This window comes from Manis pentadactyla, chromosome 4 (genome assembly GCF_030020395.1).
Source record: "Manis pentadactyla isolate mManPen7 chromosome 4, mManPen7.hap1, whole genome shotgun sequence".
NCBI lineage: Eukaryota > Metazoa > Chordata > Mammalia > Pholidota > Manidae > Manis > Manis pentadactyla.
Genome location: NC_080022.1, coordinates 73271132 through 73297539, shown reverse-complemented (window position 1 = coordinate 73297539; position 26408 = coordinate 73271132). Strand labels below are relative to the sequence as shown.

Sequence of the window (26408 nt, the reverse complement as noted above, 5' to 3'; positions counted from 1 at the left end):
ATCCCCAGATTCCCTACCTCTGGATTAAGTGTCCCGCCCTGCCCCTTTAAGGCTTCCAAAAAGCACCCACCAAACAAAACGACCACAAAAAAAAGTGTTTTTAAAATAATAAATAAATAAATAAATAAATAAATAAATAAATAATGGCCGCTCGTTTTACTTTATTCTCTGGTGCCAGCCTCAGGCACTTGCTCACCAGTCTTGCTGCCGTGTTTCCCTAGTATTGGGGTCCCTATCCCTTTAAGACTTCCAAAAAGCGCTTGCCAAAACAAAACAAAACAACAACAACAAAATGGCCGCTCACTTTTCTTTTGTTCTCCGGTGCCGGCCTCCGATACCTGCTTGCCTGTCTTGCTGCCCTGTTTCCCTAGTATTTTTGTCAGTGTCCCTTTAAGACTTCCAAAAAGCACTCACCTCAACAAAACAACAACAACAACAAAAAATGGCCACTCGCTTTTCTTATGTCCTCTGGTGCCAGTCCTCCAGTACCCACTCACCATTCTTGCTGCCCTTTTTCCCTAGAATCCAGGGCCCCACGCCTGCACTGTGTCTGCGCTCTGGTCCGGATGGCTGGGGCTGGGTGTTCAGCAGTCCTGGGCTCCCTCTCCCTCCTGCTCTGCCTGCTCTTCTCCCGCTGGGAGCTGGGGGGAGGGGCACTCGGGTTCCACCGGGCCGGAGCTCATATCTTACCCCCTTCGCGTGGCGCTGGTTTCTCGCAGGTGTGGATGTGGTCTGGATGTTGTCCTGTGTCCTCTGGTCTTTATTCTAGGAAGAGTTGCCTTTGTTATATTTTCGTAGATATATGTGGTTTTGGGAGGAGATTTCCGCTGCTCTACTCACGCCGCCATTTGGCTCCGTCCCCCAACTCTGTAAGTTTTATATAACATTTTACACTTAGATTTTTAAAATTCCTAAAATTAAGGCCAGAAAGTGGTAGAATAAATTGTTTCACTTTCCATATTATGTATATGAAACACTGACAGTCAAATTAATAAAGTAATAGGTGTAGAAAACCTCTAAATCTGAATTCAGGAATTTCTAAATATTAATGAGTATGAGCTTCTTTAGATTACTGAGTTGGTTTCTAACCTGTTTATTAAAGCTCTGTGTTTGATATGAATAGTTTAAAAATATTAAAAAAAAAAAAAAATATATATATATATATATATATATATATATATATATATATATATATATATATATATATATATATAACATGTGTGTATCTACATGTATCTGTATACATCATATCCTTTCTACATATACCACAGAAACAGAGAGGAGTAGTAATGTCCTGTCCAAAACTATTCAGTAACATTGCTAAGCTTAGATTTGAAAAGATGTTGCTGTAAGTCATATGCTTACACTGCTGGCCAAGTGATCACTTATTTCCTTGAGTAAACACTAAGAATGGAAATCAGTTGTGTGAACCAACTTCCTTAGTGTTGTCTGTATTTTTTTTAATGAAATTATGGACTTACAAGTGAAATATATGTCCTCCTACTCCCACCAGGCAACAAATAGTATACAAATGCTATTGAAATGGAAACATCTTAAAATAACATGTTATTTTGGTTGTTGAAGTTATTTATTATTTAACCTCATACATATTTTTGAATTTAGTTTGTGTTAGAAGTTACTTCATTTTTAAATCTTACTTCCCAGAAAACTCTTTTCTTCCAAAAGTAAAACACTGTGTTTATTCATTGTTTATAATTGACTTTATATTTGTACCACAATGTATTTTTGTTTTTTCAACCAGAAAAAGTAGAAAAACTGGTTTTGTTAGGAATTTGATATATTTTAGGATCAAAGAGTATGTAAAAGTAATTATATTAATAAATTCATTTATTCCTTAGTCTTAGGTTGTTAGCATTTGAGAAGTTTTATTCTTCCTTGTATTATAAGTTATTTTTTATTTCAAGGTCTTAGAATGAGTACTTGCTAATCACTATCTATATTTTTAAAGACCTCATGTAATGAGTTGCATATTTACAGTATTTATGTACTCATGCTTTTGGATATTGAGATATTACAGTTCTTACCTCTTTCTCCTTCCTTTTTACATTCCCTACTTGTTACAATGGGACAAAATCCTTGTCAGGTAATATTAGAAGACAGCTATGGCGCTCTAGGTGCCTTCAATAAAAAAAAAAGCCTTTGAAGATGGGGAAATGCAAGAGTCTAGTCAGCCATTCTTTTTGTTTTCTGTGGATGTAAATGAATTCATCTTAGGTTCTTTATCCAGAGACCTCAGATAAAAACAAGGTAGTAGACAATCTTCAGAAATCTTTATAAATGCCATAGAACCACTGTTCTTCTTTACTTGTTTTACAGTTTTTATTTAGGGAGCTCCTTGGAACATATTTGATATGAGCCAGATTCTTTAAAAATGCAAAAGCACCCTCTGGTTTATAATAGAAAAGAAGAATGCTGTTTTAAAAAAGTACAGGAGGCAGAGAGAGAGGATTCATATATATTTGTTAAATTCAGATTTTACGTATATTACCTAATTCCAAGTAACTTTTTTTAAAATTCAAAGTTCCCAAACTTCATTCCATAGGGCCACATTCAGAAAATTCCAGTTGTTTTTAAAAAAACATTTTATGGGGCTCTTGAATTGATGTAATCAATAGTCTCTTCCTTGTACTAAGTTGTTTATGCAAATATATATGACTCCACAGACATTAAAACATTTATGCCATAACTAACATGCCAGGGTTGAAGATAAACAGGAAATTGGAGATGGGATTTATTCTTAACATTATCTAGAGAACTGTTGTCAAAATATACAGGTTTTGTAAGGAGTTTTTCAGACCTAATAGGAAGAGATTATAAGTAGTCAAATCAGATAACATTTAAAGCTTGACAAAGAGAAAAAGTGTACTCAGTTTTCTTCCTGTGAAAATCAAAGTATCATGGCCTTTGAATGGTGGACAAAGTAACACTCTTATAGCACCCAGACTTCAGAGATGTTTACTTTTCTAACTAGAGAAAGGAATGTCTCCTTCTGTTTTCTCGTACATCTTTCTGTTAGAAGTGTCTATTTAAAGTAAACCATATTTTGGCTTCTAACTCCATTTTTAGAATTTCAGAATATAAAATCCTCCTGTTAGACATCTGTTACTAGTTTCTATCCTTAGCCCAAGACAATCTTAAATACATATTTCACAGTAGTATTTCAGATACATACATTTTATGGAGATTTTGGAGATGGTGTTTCCCTGTCCCAAGAACTATCATTGCTAGAGCAGTGATTCTGCTCTTTCAGAAAAAGTGTGTATTTTGGATTCTATTTTACTGGGCATAGTCTTTAAGTAACTATATTTGGCTAACCATAGCTTCCCAAGATATATGGAAGAGCTCTGGACTTTGAATTAAACCCACTTCCAAGGTTGGGACAGATACTAAGAAGAGACATGCAATGAACTACAGATGATAAAGTCTACGGAGAGCATGATGTCACAGAGATTTGGCACCAATAGGTGGAGATAAGGCAAAGCAATTATTTTAGGGCAGATAACCTAAGGGAAAACTCAGAGAATCTTGTAGGTTATCAAAACCAGGAATATGAGTGCAGATATGGAAGTGAGGCTTGGCTTGGGCTCAGAGATTTTATTCTCTGTCTTAGGAAAATGTCAAGAATAAGGTGGGGTCTTTATAACTGAGGGACAGAACATGATGTTGTGTACTGAAACTGGTTCTTGGAAACAAGAATGAGGCAAATTCCAGTTCCCAGAATAAGACAGAAGAATAAGACAGAAACAGAAAAGGATTAAAGATGGTGGCGTGAGAGGAGAGACAGAGGCTTCCTCCTAAAACTGGATACAATTAGAAAATATACTTGACACAACTAATCCTGAGAGAGCAACAGGAAAGAGGATGGCACCAGACTGCATACACCTGGAGAAAAGAGCAGACCTCACTGAAAGGGGTAACGTACCAGAGCCATGGCTCGTCAGGACCCGAGCCCTTCCCCCACCCCAGCTCACTGGTGGGAGGAAAAGAAATCAAGCAGGGAGGGAGTGGAAGGCTCAGGACTGCTGAATAACTAGCTCCAGAGATCTGCACTGGGAGCAGAAACCTACATTTCATGGTGATTTCATCATACTCTTCAGATTATGGGGTTGGAAAGCTGGGACAGGAGGAGTTCCTGGGGAGGCTGGGATTCCGGCCACTTGTGGAAAACAGAGATCCATATCCGGCTGCTCTGGGACAAAAGCTTATACCTGTGTGCTCGGCCCACTGGTTCAGGAAGCGGAGATAGGCACAGCAGCTGGGAAGTGGGGAACAGCTCTTTGCTCCCCCCAGGCACCAATACCACTCCCCTGTGACCCCCAACATTGCTTCAGGGGCTGAGCAGCTCCAGAATAGAGCTTCTGGACACTGAAGGGTGCAATATACAGATATGAAATGCCAAAGAAACCCGGTCCAGAGTAAAATTATTAATACAACTCCTGAGAAAGATTTAAATGATATGGATCTCGTGACACTTCCTGAAAGGGAATTCAAAATAAAAATCATCAACATTTTAATGGAGGTAAGGAAAGACATCCATAAACTCAGGAATGAATTCAGGTCAGAGATCCAATCCTTGAAGAGCATGATAGAGGGCATTAAAAGCAGGTTGGATATGGTGGAGAAGACAATAAATGAAATAGAAACTAGAGAAGAGGAAGACAAAGAAGCTGAGGCACAGAGAGAAAAAGGGATCTCTAAGAATGAAAGAATATTGAGAGAACAGTGCGACCAATCCAAATGGAACAATATTCTCATTAGAAGGATACCAGAAGAAGAAGAGAGAGAGAAAGGGATAGAAAGTGTCTTTGAGGAGGTAGTTGTTGAAAACTTCCCCTATCTGAGGAAGGAGATAGTCTATCAGGCCATGGAGGAGCACAGATCTCCCAACACAAGGGAACCAAGGAAGACAACACCAAGACACATAGTAATTAAAATGGAAAAGATCAAGGATAAGGACAGACTGTTAAAAGCAGCCAGAGAGAGAAATAAGATCACATACAAAGGAAAGCCCATCAGGCTAACATCAGACGTCTCAGCAGAAACCTTACAAGCCAGAAGGGAGTGGCATGATGTATTTAATGCCATGAAGCAGAAGGGCCCGGAACCAAGATTGCTTTATCCGGCAAGATTATCATTTAAATTTGAAGCAGGGATTAAACAATTTCCAGATAAGCAAAAGCTGAGAGAATTTACCTCCCACAAACCATCTCTACAGTCCATTTTGGAGGGACTGCTACAGATGGAAGTGTTTCTAAGGTTGAATAGCTCTCAACAGAGGTAATAAAACCACAGTAAAGAAAATAGAACAGCTAACTACTAAGCAAATGCAAAGTTAAATTAACTATCCCCAAATTCAATCAAGGGATAGACAAAAAGTGCAGAATATGATACCTAATATATAAAGAATGGAGGAGGAAGAAAAAAGGAGGAGAAACAGAAAAGAACCTTTAGATTATGTTTGTAACAGCATACTTAACTAACTTAAGTTACTCTTAGATAGAAAGTAAATTAACTGTGAACGTTTGGTAACCATGAATCTAAAGCCTGCAATGGCAGTAAGTACATACCTATCGATAATCACCCTAAATGTAAATGGACTGAATGCACCAATCAAAACACATAGAGGCACTGAATGGATAAAAAAACAAGACCCATCTATATGCTGCTTACAAGATACTCACTTCAAACCCAAAGACATGCACAGCCTAAAAGTCAGGGGATGGAAAAAGTATTTCATGCAAACAACAGGGAGAAAAAAGCAGGTGTTGCAGTACTAGTATCAGACAAAATAGACTTCAAGACAAAGAAAGTCACAAGAGATAAAGAAGGACATTACATAATGATAAAGGGCTCAGTCCAACAAGAGGATATAACCATTATAAATATATATGCACCCAACACAGGAGCACCAGCATATGTGAAACAAATACTAACAGAACTAAAGGAGGAAATAGAATGCAATGCATTCATTTTAGGAGACTTCAATACACCATTCACTCCAAAGGACAGATCCACCAGACAGAAAATAATTAAGGACACAGAGGCACTGAACAACACACTAGAACAGATGGACCTAATAGACATCTATAGAACCCTACATCCAAAAGCAACAGGATACACATTCTTCTCAAGTGCACATGGAACATTCTCCAGAATAGACCACATACTAGGCCACAAAAAGAGCCTCAGTAAACTCCAAAAGATTGAAAAGCTACCAACCAACTTTTCAGACCACAAAGGTATAAAACTAGAAATAAATTGTACAAAGAAAGCAAAAAGGCCCACAAACACATGGAGGCTTAACAACATGCTCCTAAATAATCAATGGGTCAACGACCAAATTAAAATGGAGATACAGCAATATATGGAAACAAATGACAACAACAACACAAAGCCCTAAATTCTGTGGGACGCAGCAAAAGTAGTCTTAAGAGGAAAGTATATAGCAATCCAGGCATACTTAAAGAAGGAAGAACAAACCCAAATGAATAGTCTAACATCACAATTATCGAAACTGGAAAAAGAAGAACAAATGAGGCCTAAAGACAACAGAGGGAGAAACATAATAAAGATCAGAGAAGAAATAAAATTGAGAAGAATAAAACAATAGAAAAAAATCAATGAAACCAAGCGCTGGTTCTTTGAGAAAATAAACAAAATAGATAAGCCTCTAGCGAGACTTAAGAGAAAAAGAGAATCAACACACATCAACAGAATCAGAAATGATAAAGGAAAAATCACGACAGACCCCACAGAAATACAAAGAAACATTAGAGAATACTATGAAAACCTATATGCTAACAAGCTGAAAAACCTAGAAGAAATGGACAACTTCCTAGAAAAATACAACCTTCCAAAACTGACCAAGGAAGATAAACAAAATCTAAACAAACCAATTATCAACAACGAAATTGAAGTGGTAATAAAAAAACTACCAAAGAACAAAATCCCTGGGCCAGATGGATTTACCTCAGAATTTATCAGACATACAGAGAAGACATAATACCCATTCTCCTTAGAGTTTTCCAAAAAATAGAAGAGGAGGGAATACTCCCAAACTCATTCTATGAAGCCAACATCACCCTAAAACCAAAACCAGGTAAAGACCCCACCAAAAAAGAAAACTACAGACCAATATCCCTGATGAATGTAGATGGAAAAATACTCAACAATATATTCGCGAACCGAATTAAAAAATACAGCAAAAGGATCATACAACATGACCAAGTGGGATTCATTCCAGGGATGCAAGGATGCTGCAACATTCGAAAATCCATCAACATTATCCACCACATAAACAAAAAGAAGGACAAAAACCACATGATCATCTCCATGGATGCTGAAAAAGCATTCAACAAACTTCAACATCCATTCATGATAAAAACTCAACAAAATGGGTATAGAGGGCAAGTACCTCAACATAATAAAGGCCATATATGATAAACCCATAGCCAACATCATACTGAACAGTGAGAAGCTGAAAGCTTTTCCTCTGAGATTGGGAACAAGACAGAGATGCCCACTCTCCCCACTGTTATTCAACATAGTACTGGAGGTCCTAGCCATGGCAATTAGACAAAACAAAGAAATACTAGGAATCCAGATTGGTAAAGAAGAAGTTAAACTGTCACTATTTTCAGATGACATGATATTGTACATAAAAATCCCTAAAGACTCCACTCCAAAACTACTAGAACTGATATCGTAATACAGCAAAGTTGCAGGATACAAAATTAACACACAGAAATCTGTGCCTTTCCTATACACTAACAATGAACTAATAGAGAAATCAGGGAAACAATTCCATTCACAATTGCATCAAAAAAAATAAAATACTTAGGAATAAACCTAAACAAGGAAGTGAAAGACCTATACCCTGAAAACTGTAAGACCCTCTTAAGTGAAAGTAAAGAGGACACTAACAAATGGAAACTCATCCATTTGTTGGCTAGGAAGAATTAATATCGTCAAAATGGCCATCCTTCCCAAAGCAATATACAGATTTGATGCAATCCCTATCAAATTACCAAGAACATTCTTTCAATGAACTGGAACAAATAGTTAAAAATTCGTATGGAAACACCAAAGACCCTGAATAGCCAAAGCAATCTTGAGATGGAAGAATAAAGTGGGGGAGCTCTCGCTCCCCAACTTCAAGCTCTACTACAAAGCCACAGTACTCAAGACAGTTTGGTACTGGCACAAAAACCGAGCCACAGACCAGTGGAACAGAATAGAGACTCCAGACATTAACCGAAACATATATGGTCAATTAATATACAATAAAGGAGCTATGGACATACAATGGGGAAATGACAGTCTCTTCAACAGATGGTGGTGCTGGCAAAACTGTACAGCTACATGTAAGAGAATGAAACTGGATCACTGGTCTAACCCCATACACAAAAGTAAATTCGAAATGGATCGAAGACCTGAATGTAAGTCATGAAACCATAAAACTCTTAGAAAAAAACATAGGCAAAAATCTCTTGGACGTAAACATGAGTGACTTCTTCATGAACGTATTTCCCCGTGCAAGGGAGACAAAAGCAAAAATGAACAAGTGGGACTATATCAAGCTGGGAAGCTTCTGTACAGCAAAGGACACCATCAATAGAACAAAAAGGTACCCTACAGGGAGAATATATTCATTAATGACAGATCTGATAAAGGTTTGACATCCAAAATACATAAAGAGCTCATGCACCTCAACAAACAAAAAGCAAATAATCCAATTAAAAAATGGGCAGAGGAGCTGAACAGACAGTTCTCCAAAGAAGAAATTCAGATGGCCAACAGACACATGAAAAGATGCTCCTCATCACTAGTCATCAGAGAAATGAAAATTAAAACCACAATGATATATCACCTCACAAATGTTGGCAAGGTTGTGGAGAAAGGGGAACCCTCCTACACTGCTGGTGGGAATGTAAATTGGTTTAACCATTATGGAAAGCGGTATGGAAGTTCCTCAAAAAGCTCCAAATAGAAAGACCATTTGACCCAGGAATTCCACTTTTAGGAATTTACCCGAAGAATGCAGCAGCCCATTTTGAGAAAGACATATGCGCCCCTATGTTTATCACAGCACTATTTACAATAGCCAAGAAATGGAAGCAACCTAAGTGTCCATCAGTAGATGAATGGATAAAGAAGATGTGGTACATATACACAATGGAATATTATTCAGCCATAAGAAGAAAACAAATCCTACCATTTACAACAACATGGATGGAGCTAGAGGGTATTATGCTCAGTGAAATAAGCCAGGCAGAGAAAGACAAGTACCAAGTGATTTCACTCATATGTGGAGTATAAGAACAAAGAAAAACTGAAGGAACAAAACAGCAGCAGAATCACAGAACCCAAGAATGGACTAACAGTTACCGAAGGGAAAGGGACTGGGGAGGATGTGTGGGAAGGGAGGGATAAGGGCAGGAAAAAGAAAGGTGGCCTTACGATTAGCATGTATAATGGGTGGGGGTGCCATAGGATGGGATGTGCAACACAGAGAAGACAAGTAGTGATTCTACAACATCTTACTGCGCTGATAGACAGTGACTGTAATGGGGTTTTTAGGGGGGACTTGGTGAAGGGGAAATCTAGTAAACATAATGTTCTTCATGTAATTGTAGATTAATGATAACAAAATGAATTTCAAAAAAGTATAAGACAGAAACTAAAATCTGAGAACTGAGGCCCAGACTATAGCTAGGATAACAGTGAGCCTGACTTGGTGCTAAGTCTCTGAGAATTGGGCTAGAACTCCTTAAATTCCTACCTAAGTTGAAAATTAGTCCCAACTATCAGGTCATGACTGACCCTTGAAGTATGTTACCTGTGAGAAAAAGAAAGGGGCAGAGATGGAATCATCAGAGTACTTTACACTCTAGCCTTTTCTTGAAGTAATTGTGTTTTGTTTTTGAAGGACTTTTAAATATTAGGACTTTTTGCTAATATGTGTTCACATATAGAATGTGTAGTGTTAACTTACTACCAGATTTTATTTTAATGTTTCTAATGTTAGAAGTTAGTTTGATCTTCTCTTTGTATCTTAGTCTTGAAAATAAGTTGTATTTCCACTTTTAGCAGTAATGCCTGTTTAATATGTAATGCCTTTTATGATAATTTTTATCTGTACTTTAGATTGAATATGTTATTTCTAAACAATTTTCTTTAGAAAGAGCAAAATGTTCATAGTTAACTGTAGTTTTTAACAGAAAAATTTTGCATTGCTTTTGTTTTCTAAAATTCCATAAATGTAGTTTTTAGTATTTTTGGTTATTTTGGTCCTCATGTTTTCCTAATTATTTTATATGCAATAATTTTATAATTTCTTTGGAGAACTAGGAAAACAATCCTTTTACTAGACTGCCTAAACAATAAGTTTTCCACTGCTTCATGTATTTAGATACGCTACCAAGTATATTTATCTGTATGTGATCCAAAATATTACCACTACATGTACATTTAGGCATACTAAGTCTAGAATACTTCTTTTGTTCTTAGTGTTTGATAACTGCCATGTTTGATAACAGTACCATTGTCAGACCCAGACAAGTGAGACCTTGACCACTTGATCTAGGCTCTGCATTTTAGAGGGCTCTCTGCACATTACAAACAAAATTAATGTGTTAAAAAAACACTCTAGTGACCATATCTCTCAGCATCTAACACTTAGCATTGGCATATTATGATCTATAATCCTAGACATCCACTCTTGTTACTATATATTAGTTACCTATTGCTATGTAACAAATTACTACAAGTATTCTGATTGACCTGTTTGGGTGGGTCTAGCTTAGTGTTTCCCATGAGGTTGCAATCAAGATTTTGGGCAGGACTGCAGTTATCTGAAGATTTGACTGGGTCTGAAGGATCTGCTTTTAAGGTGGCTCACATGCTGACTGGCCAGATTGGTCCTAGTTGTTGAGAGGCTTCATTTCCTCTCCATGGGCATATCCTGACATGGCAACTCAAGAGTCTTTACTACCTGGGTATTGGCTTCCACCAGAGTAAGTCATCCATGCGAATAAGGTGGTACCTTTTATGACCTAGCCTCAGAAGTCACACACTGCCAGCCATTATTCAAAATGGGAGAGGACTACACAAGGGTTAATATCCAGAAGTAAGAATCATGCAGGGGTCCATCTTTGAGGCTGGCTACCACAGTTTAATAATGTTCAGACATCAGAGAAATTCAACCTCATATTTGAATGCCATGAAAGTTTGTAGGTGGTACCACTGTCAACGTTAGAGGCAGAACTGCTCAATGTACTGTGGTGAGGATTTGAGCAGAAGAGGAAAGATGAATTAATTAACTTTTCTAATTCTCCTTTCAGTATGAATACAATAGAATCTTGTATAATGAAGTACTGTTTCCTGGTAATGCAGAGCTTCTATTTTCTTGCTTCTATTTGTGTTCTGATTTATGTTTTCAGAGGTGGTCAAATTAGTGCAATATTTGCAACGGTTGCACCCAGGAACTGAGTGCAACTTTTGCATCATTACACAGTTCATATTACTCTTACATTTGCATTTCTTAGGTACAAACACATAATTCATGAAGCATTATAAAAATTCTTTACCTTAGGAACTCCTAGATGGATATGGGATGCTAGAATGATACTGTTTTTTAAATGTAGATATTTAATTAGATTGTTAAAAATTGTGAAGCAATGTACAAGTTTTAATTTCTTTAATATAGTAATTAAATTTGTGACAGGAAATAAAAAGCAACAGAAAATATTCAAAGATGTTGATCTACTTAAATTTTAAAAATATAGAAACAGTGTGAGTAGTCTTATATTGAGCATTACCATATAGTAAAATTTGCAATCAGGATCTCACACATACTTTATTTAAAGATTTAATTACAAATTTTATTAGTTTGCTATCTATTACTGCATAACAAATTCCACAAACTTAGTGGCTTAAAGTAACACCCATTTATTATCAATTTTTGTAGGCCAAGAGTCCAGGTACTACTTAACTGGGGCCTCTGCTCAGCATCAAAAGGCTGGATTAAAGTGTCAGCCAGCTGCATGATCATCTGGAGGCTTGACTGGGAAAGAGTTCACTTACAAGCTCATTCAAGTTCAGGAGAACTCATTTCTTTGAGGGTCTTGGCTTTTTGCTGGCTCATGGCTATAGGTTACATTCAGGTCCTGTGGACTGTCCACTGACTTGTGGGTGTCTTCAGCATAGCTGCCTAATTCATCAGGCTCACAAGGGAAGTCGCCAGCTCCAGCCTGCTAAGATGGAGTCTTAGAGAGTGTGACATAATTGCAGCAGTGACTTCCTGTCACATTTAATACATTCTCTTTGTTGGAAGAAGGAAATCTTAGTCCTACCCTCATTCAAAGGGAGGGAGGGTATCACACAAGTGTGAACAGCAGGAGGTGGGAATCCTTAGGGGTCACTGTAACATCTGTCTACTACACTGATCAAACAGTGGAAATGAGCAAGGAAACCATTCACAACTTGAAGACATCAAATGAAATCCCTGAAATGTCATATTCTTCATAAAATGATCCAAACAATTGAAATATGAAAAAGAGTTATGCACAACACAGAAGCAACAGTGCAACTCTGGCATCCCTGTTAGGAGATGATCATCACATTCATAAAATTGGCAAGTTGGGCAAAAAAGGAAAAACCTTGAGCTTTCCTATGGATGACAAACCTGGAAAATAGTCACTATTTCTTTTGGTAGTGTGAGGGTATATTTAGGAAAATGCAGTTTGATTTAAATCAATAGTTACAATGTTCTACTAGGCAAATATGAGAGAAAATTTAGTGTTTTATTTTACAACAAATTCCTTCAAGTGGATAAACTGTAGAAACTATCCTTTTTTAAAAAATTTTATTTTGGTAACATTAATCTACAATTACATGAAGGACATTATGTTTACTAGGCTGCCCCCTTCACCAAGTCCCCCCCACATCCCCATTCACAGTCACTGTCCATCAACATAGTAAGATGCTGTAAAATCACTACTTGTCTTCTCTGTGTTGCACAGCCCTCCCCGTGCCCCCCACACACTATACATGCTAATCGTAATGCCCCCCTTTTTTTTTCCCCGCCCTTATCCCTCCCTTCCCACCCACCCTCCCCAGTCCCTTTCCCTTTGGTAACTATTAGTCCATTCTTGGGTTCTGTGCTTCTGCTGCTGTTTTGTTCCTTCAGTTTTCTTTTGTTCTTATACTCCACATATGAGTGAAATCATTTGGTACTTGTCTTTCTCCGCCTGGCTTATTTCACTGAACATAATACCCTCTAGCTCCATCCATGTTGTTGTGAATGGTAGGATTTGTTTTTTTCTTATGGCTGAGTAATATTCCATTGTGTATATGTACCACATCTTCTTTATCCATTCATCTACTGATGGACACTTAGGTTGCTTCCATTTCTTGGCTATTGTAAATAGTGCAGCAAAAAACATAGGGGTGCATCTGTCTTTTTCAAACTGGAGTGCTGCATTCTTGGAGTAAATTCCTAGAAGTGGAATTCCTCTGTCAAATGGTATTTCTATTTTGAGCATTTTGAGGAACCTCCATATTGCTTTCCACAATGGTTGAACTAATTTACATTCCCACCAGCAGTGTAGGAGGGTTCCCCTTTCTCCACAACCTCGCCAACATTTGTTGTAGTTTGTCTTTTGAATGGTAGCCATCCTTACTGGTGTGAGATGATACCTCATTGTGGTTTTAATTTGCATTTCTCTGATGACTAGCGATGTGGAGCATCTTTTCATGTGTCTGTTGGCCATCTGAATTTCTTCTTTAGAGAACTGTCTATTCAGTTCCTCTGCCCATTTTTTAATTGGATTATTTGCTTTTTGTTTGTTGAGGTGTGTGATGTCACCTCACACCTTTTTTATATATTTTGGATGTCAACCCTTTATCGGATCTGTCATTTAAGAATATATTCTCCCATACTCTAGGATACCTTTTTGTTCTATTGATGGTGTCCTTTGCTATACAGAAGCTTTTCAGCTTGATATAGTCCTATTTGTTCATTTTTGCATTTGGTTCCCTTGCCCAGGGAGATATGTTCAAGAAGAGGTCACTCATGTTTATGTCTAAGAGATTTTTGCCTATGTTTTTTTCAAAGAGTTTTATGGTTTCATGACTTACATTCAAGTCTTTGATCCATTTTGAATTTATTTTTGTGTATGGGGTTAGACAGTGATCCAGTTTCATTCTCTTACATGTAGCTGTCCTATTTTGCCAGCACCATCTGTTGAAGAAACTGTCATTTCCCCATTGTATGTCCATGGCCCATTTATTGAATATTAGTTGACCATATATGTTTGGGCTAATGTTTGGAGTCTCTATTCTGTTCCATTGGTCTGTGGGTCTGTTCTTGTGCCAGTACCAAATTGTCTTGATTACTGTGGCTTTGTAGTAGAGCTTGAAGTTGGGGAGTGAGATCCCCCCCACTTTATTCTTCCTTCTCAGGATTGCTCTCGCTATTTGGGATCTTTGGTGTTTCCATATGAATTTTTGAACTATTTGTTCCAGTTCATTGAAGAACGCTGTTGGTAGTTTGATAGGGATTGCATCGAATCTGTATATTGCTTTGGGCAGGATGGCCATTTTAATGATATTAATTCTTCCTAGCCAGGAGCATTGGATGAGTTTCCATTTGTTAGTGACCTCTTTAATTTCTCTTAAGAGTGTCTTATAGTTTTCAGGGTATAGGTCTTTCACTTCCTTGGTTAGGTTTATTCCTAGGTATTTTATTCTTTTTGATGGAATTGTGAATGGAATTATCTTCCTGATTTCTCTTTCTATTAGTTTATTGTTAGTGTATAGGAAAGGCACAGATTTCTGTGTGTTAATTTTGTATCCTGCAACTTTGCTGAATTCCGGTATTAGCTCTAGTAGTTTCGGAGTGGAGTCTTTAGGGTTTTTTATGTACAATATCATGTCATCTGCAAACAGTGACAGTTTAACTTCTTCTTTACCAATCTGGATTCCTTGTATTTCTTTGTATTGTCTAATTGCCATGGCTAGGACCTCCAGTACTATGTTAAATAACAGTGGGGAGAGTGGGCATCCCTGTCTTGTTTCTGATCACAGAGGAAAAGCTTTCAGCTTCTCGCTGTTCAGTATGATGTTGGCTATGGGTTTATCATATATGGCCTTTATTATGTTGAGGTACTTGCCCTCTATACCCATTTTGTTGAGAGTTTTCATCATGAATGGATGTTGAAGTTGGTTGAATGCTTTTTCAGCATCTATGGAGATGATCATGTGGTTTTTGTCTTTCTTTTTGTTGATGTGGTGGATGATGTTGATGGATTTTCGAATGTTATACCATCCTTGCATCCCTGGAATGAATCCCACTTGGTCATGGTGTTTGATCCTTTTGCTGTATTTTTGAATTCAGTTTGCTAATCTATTGTTGAGTATTTTTGCATCTACATTCATCAGGGATATTGGTCTGTAGTTTTCTTTTTTGGTGGGGTCTTTGCCTGGTTTTGGTATTAGGGTGATGTTGGCTTCATAGAATGAGTTTCGGAGTACTCCCTCCTCTTCTATTTTTTGGAAAACTTTAAGGAGATTGGGTATTATGCCTTCTCTGTATGCCTGATAAAATTCTGAGGTAAATCCATTTGGCCGGGGGGTTTTGTTCTTTGGTCGTTTTTTGATTACCATTTTTATTTCGTTGCTGGTCTGTTTAGATTTTCTGTTTCTTTCTGGGTTAGTCTTGGAAGGTTGTATTTTTCTAGGAAGTTGTCCATTTCTCCTAGGTTTCCCAGCTTGTTAGCATATAGGTTTTCATAGTATTCTCTAATAATTCTTTGTATTTCTGTGGGGTCCATCGTGATTTTTCCTTTCTCGTTTCTGATTCTGTTGATGTGTGTTGACTCTCTTTTTTCTCTTAATAAGTTTGTCTGGAGGCTTATCTATTTTGTTTATTTTATCAAAGAACCAGCTCTTGGTTTCATTGATTTTTGCTATTGTTTTATTCTTCTCAATTTTATTTATTTCTTCTCAGATCTTATTATGTCCCTCCGTCTGCTGACCTTAGGCCTCATTTGTTTTTCTTTTTCCAATTTCAATAATTGTGACATTACACTACTCATTTGGAATTGTTCTTCCTTCTTTAAATATGCCTGGATTGCTATATACTTTCCTCTTAAGACTGCTTTTGCTGCGTCCCATAGAAGTTGGGGCTTAGTGTTGTTGTTGTCATTTGTTTCCATATATTGCTGGATCTCCATTTTAATTTGGTCGTTGACCCATTGATTATTTAGGAGCATGTTGTTAAGCCTCCATGTGTTTGTGGGCCTTTTTGCTTTGTTTGTACAATATATTTCTAGTTTTATACCTTTGTGGTCTGAAAAGTTGGTTGGTAGCATTTCAATCTTTTGGAGTTTACTGAGGCTCTTTTTGTGGCCTAGTATGTGGTCTATTCTGGAGAATGTTCCATGTGCACTTGAGAAGAATGTGTATCCTGTTGCTTTTGGATGTAGGGTTCTATAGATGTCTATTAGGTCCATCTGTTCTAGTGTGTTGTTCAGTGCCTCTGTGTTCTTACTTATTTTCTGTCTGGTGAATCTGTCCTTTGGAGTGAGTGGTGTGTTGAAGTCTCCCAGAATGAATGCATTCCATCTATTTTCTCCTTTCATTCTGTTAGTATTTGTTTCACATATGTTGGTGCTCCTGAATTGGGTGCATATATATTCATAATGGTTATATCCTCTTGTTGGACTGAGCCCTTTATCATTATGTAATGTCCTTCTTTATCTTTTGTTACTTTCTTTATTTTGAAGTCTATTTTGTCTGATACTAGTATTGCAACACCTCCTGTTTTCTCTCTGTTGTTTGCATGAAATATCTTTTTCCATCCCTTCACTTTTAGTCTGTGCATGTGTTTGGGTTTGAGGTGAGTCTCTTGTAAGCAGCATATGGATGGGTCTTGCTTTTTTATCCATTCTATTACTCTGTGTCTTTTGATTGGTGCATTCAGTCCATTTACATTTAGGGTGATTATTGAAAGGTATGTACTTATTGCCTTTGCAGGCTTTAAGTTTGTGGTTACCAAAGGTTCAAGGTTAGCTTCTTTACTATCTTACTGTCTAACTTACCTCACTTATTGATCTATTATAAACACGGTCTGATGATTCTTTATTTCTCTCCCTTCTTATTCCTCCTCCTCCCTTCTTCATATGTTGGGTTTTTTGTTCTGTGCTCTTTTTAGGAGTGCTCCCATCTAGAGCAGTCCCTGTAAGATGCCCTGTAGAGGTGGTTTGTGGGAGGCAAATTCCCTCAACTTTTGCTTATCTGGGAATTGTTTAATCCCTCCTTCATATTTAAATGATAATCATGCTGGATACAGTAATCTTGGTTCGAGGCCCTTCTGTTTCATTGCATTAAGTGTATCATGCCATTCTCTTCTGGCCTGTAGGGTTTCTGTTGAGAAGTGTGATGATAGCCTGATGGGTTTTCCTTTGTAGGTGACCTTTTTTTACTCTCTGGCTGCGTTTAATACTTTGTCCTTGCTTTTGATCTTTGTCATTTTAATTATTATGTGTCTTGGTGTTGCCCTACTTGGATCCCTTGTCAGGGGTGTTCTGTTTACCCTATGTGGTCTGAGAGGCCATTTCCTCCCCTAGTTTTGGGAAGTTTTCAGCAATTATTTCTTCAAAGACACTTTCTATCCCTTTTTCTCTCTCTTCTTCTTCTGGTACCCCTATAATGTGGATATTGTTCTGTTTTGATTGGTCACACAGTTCTCTTAAAATTCTTTCATTCCTGGAGATCCTTTTATTTCTCTCTGCATCAGCTTCTCTGCGTTCCTGTTCTCTGTTTTCTAGTCCATTAATGGTCTCTTGCATCTCGTCCATTCTGTTTTGAAGTCCTTCCAGAGCTTGTTTTATTTCTGTTTTCTCCCTCCTTAGTTCTTGAATATTTCTCTGCAAGTCCATCAGCATGGTTATGACTTTTGTTTTGAATTCTTTTTCAGGAAGACTGGTTAAATCTATCTCCCCAGGTTCCTTCTCAGGGGAAGATGTAGAAGATGTCGAAGCTGTCTGGGTTAGTCTTGTCTGGATCAAATTTTTTTGCCTTTTCATGTTGGTAGGTGCAGTGGTATGCTATTGACTCATCTGTCAGCTGGGAGAGCCAAGTCTTTCCACTTGCTCCTGGCCTTTCTTTACTGTGACAACTGCGACCCCTAGTGGCTTGTCTTGGGCAATTGCGTGTAGACTGTGTCTCTGTATCTTGCTTGGCCGATATGGAGGAAGCTTCCTTGCTGTGGGCGTGGCCAGCCTCAGGCTGCTGCTCTGCTATGGTGGTCCCCAGAGGGGTAATGGACGGGGGGCTGTTTGGCTGTTTACCTCTGTGAGGGGTCTCAGAGCTGTTGCCCAGGGGTTTAGTGTGCCTGGATTTCCCTGGAATTTCCAGCTGCTGGACTGTGACCCAGGATGCTTCCATCCAGCTGTGGGGTCCCTGTCCCTTTAAGACTTTCAAAAAGCACTCGCTTTTCTTTGTCCCAGGGGCGCCGGCTTTGGGATCTGCTCACAGGTCTTACTGTCCTGCTTCCCTAGTTTCCAGCACCCCACACATGCACTGTATCTGCACTCTGGTGCAGATGACTGGGGCTGGGTGTTTAGCAGTCCTGGGCTCCCTCTCCCTCCCTGCTCTGACTCCTCTCCTCCCGCTGGGAGCTGGGGTGAGGGGCCTCAGGTCCTGCCAGACTGCGGCTTGTATCTTACCCCTTTCACCAGGCACTGGGTTCTCACAGGTGTGGATGTAGTCTGGCTGTTGTCCTGTGTCTTCTGGTCTCTCTTTTAGGATTAGTTGTATTTGTTGTATTTTCAGAAATATATATGTTTTTGGGAGGAGATTCCCACTCTCCTACTGCCATCTTGGCTCCACCCCTACGTAGAAACTACCTTTTGTTTTCTAAGTTCAAAGGTAAAATGTTTTATTTCTATAGTTTCATATTTCACAACCAATCCTTAATATTGTTTTTTGACAGTAGATATTTGTGGCTGCAAAGCTTTAGGTTCCTTTTTAAAGGAATACAAAACCTCTACTGCATTAAAAAGCAAAAATCATGGATGTAGTTACTAGAACTGAAATAACTGAACAAACAGCAAACAAGCAATGACATTTTCAGCAACATGAAATATTGGCATGATGTTTTTCTAAAGAAAATGTAGGTACAATATATAGCCAAATAATGATGCTTTTTATGGCATTAAGTGTACTGTATTTCATAAAACAAGAAAGTGTGTCTAGATTTAGAAATTATTTCAGAATTTGGTAACATGAAAGTCATTATGTAAGAAGGATAAAAATAATAAGATGAATGGAATTAAAAATGAAATGAAATGTTTAAAGAGTATTAAAGTGAGAGGAGAAATAATAGATAAAAAATTTTAAACTGATTATTAGTTCAACTAAATTGTTTTAGGGGCAAAGTCAAGGTGAACAGCTAATACTTATTATGCATATTATTGAACTACTAGAAGAACAAGTTGAAACTAATTAGCATTTCTTCATTTTTACACTGCTTATAGAAAGTAACACATTTTGTGATAGATGGAGAACCATTCAGAGTTCTCTCCATTTCCTGTCTCCTACCTGAGAGACCACTATTTTGTGGGAAGCTGACTGGAGAGCAGCTCATTCCACTGAACAAGGATGGGAGCCCATAAGTCCAAACAGCATATCCTCTGGACTGTCCTGTGTGAGTCCCCAAGGATGTTTTTAGAAGTCCCCTCTGCCTCTAGTTCAGATGGAGTGTGTCTTCATATTTTAAGAAAAACTTGTTGAAGCATAATTCACATAGCATAAAATTTACCCTTTTAAAATATACAGTTCAGTGGTTATTAGTATATTCAGAGTTGTATAGCCATCACACTCATTTAGACTATTGTCGTCCCTCAGAAACAAACCCTGTACCCATTAGAAGTCACTTTCCTATTCTCCCAACACCATTGCCCCAGGCAACCGCTAATCTGCTTCCTGTCTTCTATGGATTTGCCTATTCTGGACATTTCACATTAATAGTATCATGTAATATGTCCCCTAATCTTTATTATTTCACTGAGGTTTCTGAAAAACCTACTTAGGCTCTTTCTAAGAAATCTATCATCTCTTATGTTTCAGATTTATTACAGAATTTTTCCTCTACTTTTTCCATTACCTGTGCATCATAAATGCTTTCAAATACCCATATTAGCTCATCCTGAATAGAATGATGTATTGCAGATTTGTGAGCTTGTTGACAATATAATTTGACTTCTAAGTACAGTGAAAGCAAAAAGCCTGCCTGAACTTCAGCTGACTTTGAAGGGAGTATGGCTACAATATATTTGACTGCACAGATGGTGTTTGCATTATCCTCTGATTACAGAGTGAGAGAAACTGCTTCTAATATGAGTAACCTAAGTCTTAGAAACAGCATACATATTTTATATTGTTAAACCATCTTTTTAATTGGTTGAAAAAATCTAATAAATAAATCTATTAAATATGTAACATTTAATACTGGCTTGCCCAAATAAAAAGATCGTAAGAATCTAATAATGTACTTCTACTTTTTTTTAGTTTTTAAAAAAATTTTTTAATGAATGTTATTAAAATGTTATAAAATAAATCTTATAAGCCATTTGTAAAGTAGCTTTTTAGAAAGGGACCTTTAAAGTTGATAAATCCGATGATAAATCTTTAGAGAAAAACTTAGTATATAGAGTAAGAGTAACTGAGTAATTGAGTTACTTTAAGATAGAATTTATAATGAGAAAGTGTGTGACTTTCCTTTCATAGTATTACAGTGTAGAATTCTCAGTAGGCATTTGGGAAGCTTAACTTTGAGTGGCACCACATTTTATGGTTGCAATATTTATACACATTAGGCCTTTCCCCAATAAAATAGTACTTAAATGATTTTTTTTACATGTTGTATCATATCTTGGAATGGTGAGTTAAAGTAGTCAGTATAGCACAGTAGAAAGAGCATTGACTCAGCAAATAGACTGCCTCCAAATCTCAGTGCCAACTGTCACCAGTAGGTTCAAGGGACTTAGCTTCTCTGTGCTTTCATTTCTTCAACTGCAAAGTAAGGATAATATTCATTGATTCGACGTGTTATGAAGATGAGGTGAAGTAATGTGTACACGATAATGTGTATAAAACCTTTAGTATATGGTAAGCATGCTAAGCACATGCTTAACTAATATTCACCATTTCATTCTTTGTGGTGTGGGTATGGGAACAGCATGAAGTAGCAGAGATGACAAATGAACTGGTCAGCTAGAAATCCTGGTTATGCTTCCTCTCACTCTTTATAGACTGGTGATTCTTTTTATACTGATGAATAAATTTCTGTTTTCTCCAGCTTAGCTTTTTGTATATATTATGTGGCATGTAAAGTAATTTTTACAAAATATAGAAATATTTTTCTTAAAATCAATGAAGCATTATAAAAAACAAGTACAAGTTTTTGATGCACTACAGTTTAGGGGTTAGGAAGTAAATATGTCCTATTACTAAGTCCCTTACCAGAAAATTATTTATGTCGGCTTTAAAAGCATTTCTTCCTCTTCCCCTGGGCCAGGGTTTTCCAGGCGACTTTGGAGGCAGAGGCCCTGCCGGTCCGGACGGCAGTCCCGTGAGTACATTGGGATGGTCCGCCTTGCACTCTCTCGTCACTCAGACTGCAGAGCAGCTGCGCTGCCACCCGCGATGCCACGCTTGTAGTTAGGGACTGTTGGCCAGACAGTTTCAACACCACTGTACACATTCCACTTCGATTTTTCAACATAGGAAATAAGCAAAAAATGTTATGAATAAATTTTATCTTGAGAGATAATCCTTAAAATTAATTATTTGACCATGTTAAATGTGACTGCTTAAGTAAAATATTAGAAATATCCTTTTCTAAATAGTGGAAGTTACATTTCTAAAATATTAGAAAAATATTATATTTCTAATATTTATAAATATTTTTAAGGTATTATTTTATAAATATTGAGAAAGTATGCATTACATGCTGACGTGTATAGTTTCCAGGGGTGGGGGGCATGTGGGGAAGAAGTCTTTCATGTACATGAAGGTACTAAGAAGCCTCAGGTAAAAATTGTGCTCTCAGCAATTGCTCTTTGGGGCTCAAAGCTATCATTAATATACCTTACTTTTCAGTATTGTGTAGAGAAGTCTTTTCTGGGAGTATTCAGATACCAATGTTCAGGTTAGGGTATTACCATTCTACAGTTAAATTACATTATCAAAGAGTGATGATGGATTGCTGCTTTTTGACAGAAAAAATACCAAAAATCTTTACTTTTTGGTTCTCAAGGTGCATCCAACAGCTACCCCCAATCTATTCCATACACACATTCTTTCTATAAGATTTTAATGTGAATTAGAATCAACCACAAAATCCTTACAGCCTAAATAAGGAAGAGTCCCTCCATTTAGATAAATGTAAATTACTAGCATTTATGCATAAAATAAGGTATTTGAAAATAATTTCTTCTTTATTTATTCTTCTAAAATGTAACTATATTAGTTTATTCAGTTCATTTCGCCAAAATTTTGTCATAAGGCTTGGCAGATAAGGGAAGAGTAGAATTGATTTCCAAATAAATTGTTAAAAGCTTGAATGATACTTTAGGTAGAATATTTCATCTTTTTCTTACTCATGATTCTGGAAAGCATATCATTTCAAGCATAATAGAGTAAGTATTATTGACTTTTTTCTTTAATAACATTTATGTTTTGCATACCCAGTGTGAAGGCATCTTATTTAATTTTAAATAGTCGGTTAAACATACATGAACTTTGGCGGGGATGGGTTCCCTTCCATATTTAAAATTTTTTCTTTTTGAAATCTGCTCTTTAAATATATAACATAATGCTCTTGAAAAGCATTCTAAGTGTTAAAATCTTTAAAATGTAAGAATAAACTTGATATTTTTAGTTTATAGGTTTATTTCTCTATATTTTACTCTGTCTTCATCTCAAAACAGAATTTAAAATACAAAATAAAAAAGAAGAGGGGGCTATTCTTCTACCTTCCATCACGTAAATAATGAAACAATGACGTGGTGTGGGTTAGGAATTACCTTAAAGACCATTCCAAATCAACTAGAAAAATTAATGTTGATAATTTAATCTCATATTAAATTATGTTTATAAATCTCATAAAAATTAATGTTGATAATTAAATCTCATATTATGAAAATTTTCAAAACCTCTTATACATGACAATTTACATTGTGATCTTTATAACAATGAGAAAAATGTTATTCCTGTTTTATAAATGAGAAAACTGGCTTAGAGAATTTAAATAATGTACTTTAAAGGAATTGACAGTGTTTTAAACTATCTGAAAATGTTCTTCTAATCTTATATGCTGGCCACTTATCTTTTCATACAGTATATAGGCTAGTTATGTCTGTAATACTGGTTATTAATGAGATTTACTCCCTTTATTAGACTTATAGGAGACATAGGAAATCTGTATCCGAGCTAGGTGGTAATCCTAGTATCCAAAAGCATGGAGCCCAGGGCATTTTTGAAGGACATAAAGTGAAATGAAAAGGCACCAAAGATTTGTGCTTCTTAGTACAATGCATAAGAGTAGGGAACTATCAGAGTTAACTACAGAGGAAGGTAAAATTTGGTACTTTTTTCCCTAGAAATTTTTGTCTTCATCTTTAGAAAATACTTATCTAGTTTGGATGATATTTAACCAACTTTGCACATTTCTTTTACATAGGGACTTGTGGGTAGCATTGGTCCTTCAGGATTTCCTGGACTTAGAGTGAGTATCAAATATTTTGTTTATTTGTATATGTTAGATGTGTTTTAATAACTTTAGAAAAATGAGAGGTTTCAGTGACATTGTTTTCTACCAACCTTGCTCAAATGTATTTTTCTACCAGATATGCGAATTAAACCAGTGGTATGAATCAAAAAAGTACTTGTATCTTACGACGACTTGAAATAACACATTTCTTCAGATTTATGTGAACATCTGTATTTATGTCTGGTCTCATTAAAAGATAATTAATCAGCACCCAGTTTCTTTAAAACTATGACATAGAACAGCTACTTCTTTTATTTGAGATAGTCTTTCATATCATCTGTTCCAGAGAGACATGGGTAGGTCTACATACCACGCCATGCCATACCACCGTAACATACCACACCACGCCACACCATACCACATGGTAACTGTAGACTTGATTTATGGGACAAAATTGGATAAATGGTTAAAAAGACCATCGTGAACAAAAGGTATTTACTGGACTTTGATGTTGTTAAACATTTTAATACCGAACTTATTTATTATACTAAAAATAAAAGTGACTATATTATTTGTATACTTAATCAGTTTTTAAACAGTGAATTCAACTCTAAGCTTCACTGGAGTTTCTGATGTAGGCAAAGTAAGGTTTTGTAAAAGCAGATCTATGGAGGCCAAAGCAGTAAAATCCAGATATGTAGCTTTCCAGTAAACTTCAGAGTATTCATTGGAGTAAACAGACTGCTACTTCTGATATATCTTCATAAATACATTTCTCTCAGCCAAATTATGGTTCATGACAGGGACATGAATTGCAGATATTTTAAATAAATTTAGAGCCATACACTTTAACATTCAGCTGGGCAATAGGTAAGATTGATGTACTTTTCTCAAATGCAAGGAGCCTAATGAAAATAGAAGTGAACTGTATATCCATATAAAAGTAGGACATAACCATGGGCAGAGGGAAGATTTTCCTTAAAGATTAATATGGAGCTTTTGTTCTGACACATCAAGTACATAATTAAGACTCTAGAGTTTTATGCCACAAACTGTAGCCATAGCATTTTTAGCTTGAACTTGAACACAGGTCTTCTGAATCTAAATTCAATGTTCTTTCCCCATCTTAACTTCTCCAAAGCAGAAGATGATAACTGGGCTAAAGGAAAATCAGCATAACAAGTTTTAACTTGCTTTGGGGCTGGCAAGAGCATAGAACTAAGAGTCAAAGACTCTGAGTGAGTCTAAGAAATTTAAACTTTTACATGAAATACTAGTATAGTAATAATAAAATTAACAACAACTCATTTTTATTTAGTATATTCTATGTTCTAGTCACAAGTGTTAGGTCACTTAGCTTACAGGTGTTCAGCCCAGATTTGAGGGTAGGTGATCTAAATCCAGAGTCCAAAATTCTGTCCATTATGCTATAACATCTCCTTAAAACTTAAATTACTTGAAAATGAATACTATTTCTCTTCTGAGATTTCTTTAGATTCCATAAGAAGCAGTATGTGAAGGTGGAACCCAAAGGACCACATTTTTTTCTCAGAATAGGGTTACACTTGTAGGTGGTAGTCAGTGGCCTTAGTGGTGGAAAGAAAAAGCAAATGGGAAGGGAGTTGGACTCCAAAGATACTCTTCATGCACCTTTCAGCTCAGAAGCTTATGTTGTTACGCTTAAGATTATACCAACATTCTCAGTGCGGCCTAAGGTGTTAAGGCTGATCTGGTTTTTACCTGCATCTTCACAGCGTACCGTGTGCACAGCGTACTGTGTGCCAGGCAGCCATCCTCCCATCTGGCCTTTGCACTTGTCTCCCTGAAGCTCTCTACCCTACTTTCCTGCCCAATAGTTAACTCTTACTCTTTCAGTTCCAGGACTAAGCACAGTGCCGACACTAACAGTGCTCAGTAAAAATAACTGGGTTTTCTTTTCTTTCTCTACTCACCCTTTGTAGATGGGAAGAGATTCTACAGAAAAGAAAATAGTTTCTGACACTAACAGTCATTTTTGTAATCCTTGGCTCTTCTACATTGGTACAGGTAGTACTTCATACTTTTCAAAGTATTTTCACATAGATATCTCATTTGTTCCAAATGAATTTTAAAGTAGTTAGAGCAGGTATTACCACCTCCACTGAATTTTTTAATCAAAATGATGTAAGCACTTACTATGTATCAAAAGCTGAACTAGGTGCTAGGCCTAAAAATACGGACAAGTGAAGATTTGTATTTTTGGCCACATTTTAATCTAGTGGCATGGATGAAAAATAAGCACATCATATAATGTGATTACTACTATAATGGACAGAAGTAAAGCCACAGAGAAAGGAGCCATTTGTATTATCCCAACAAGTCAGAGTAGACTTCATAAAGCAGATGTCTTTTAAGCTGTATCTTGAAAATTGTGCATGAGTGGGATGGAGTGGAAAAGGGAAAGGGGTTCTGTAGGCAGAAGAGTCCTTTTCGAATACATAGAAGAGGTGAAAAATGCAATGTTTGGAAATGGAAAGAGGAGTAGAGGGATTGTAGCCTAGGAAGTATGGGGAGATGAGAGCAGAGTGAAAGGAGATGAGGTTTTGAAGCTGTTTGGGAAAGATTATAC

General features: G+C 36.9%; 1 protein-coding gene across 5 annotated transcripts in view; it reads left to right on the top strand.

Moving 5' to 3' along the window:
- The window catches only part of COL24A1 (collagen type XXIV alpha 1 chain), a 377298-nt gene that overhangs the window by 98137 nt on the left and 252753 nt on the right, over positions 1-26408 (top strand). For all 5 annotated transcript variants that reach the window (XM_036890301.2, XM_057500389.1, XM_057500388.1 and 2 more), the window contains 2 exons: positions 21605-21658; positions 23771-23815. In XM_036890301.2, coding sequence (XP_036746196.2) covers positions 21605-21658; positions 23771-23815 — 99 coding nt within the window. The remainder of the gene's footprint in view (positions 1-21604; positions 21659-23770; positions 23816-26408) is intronic.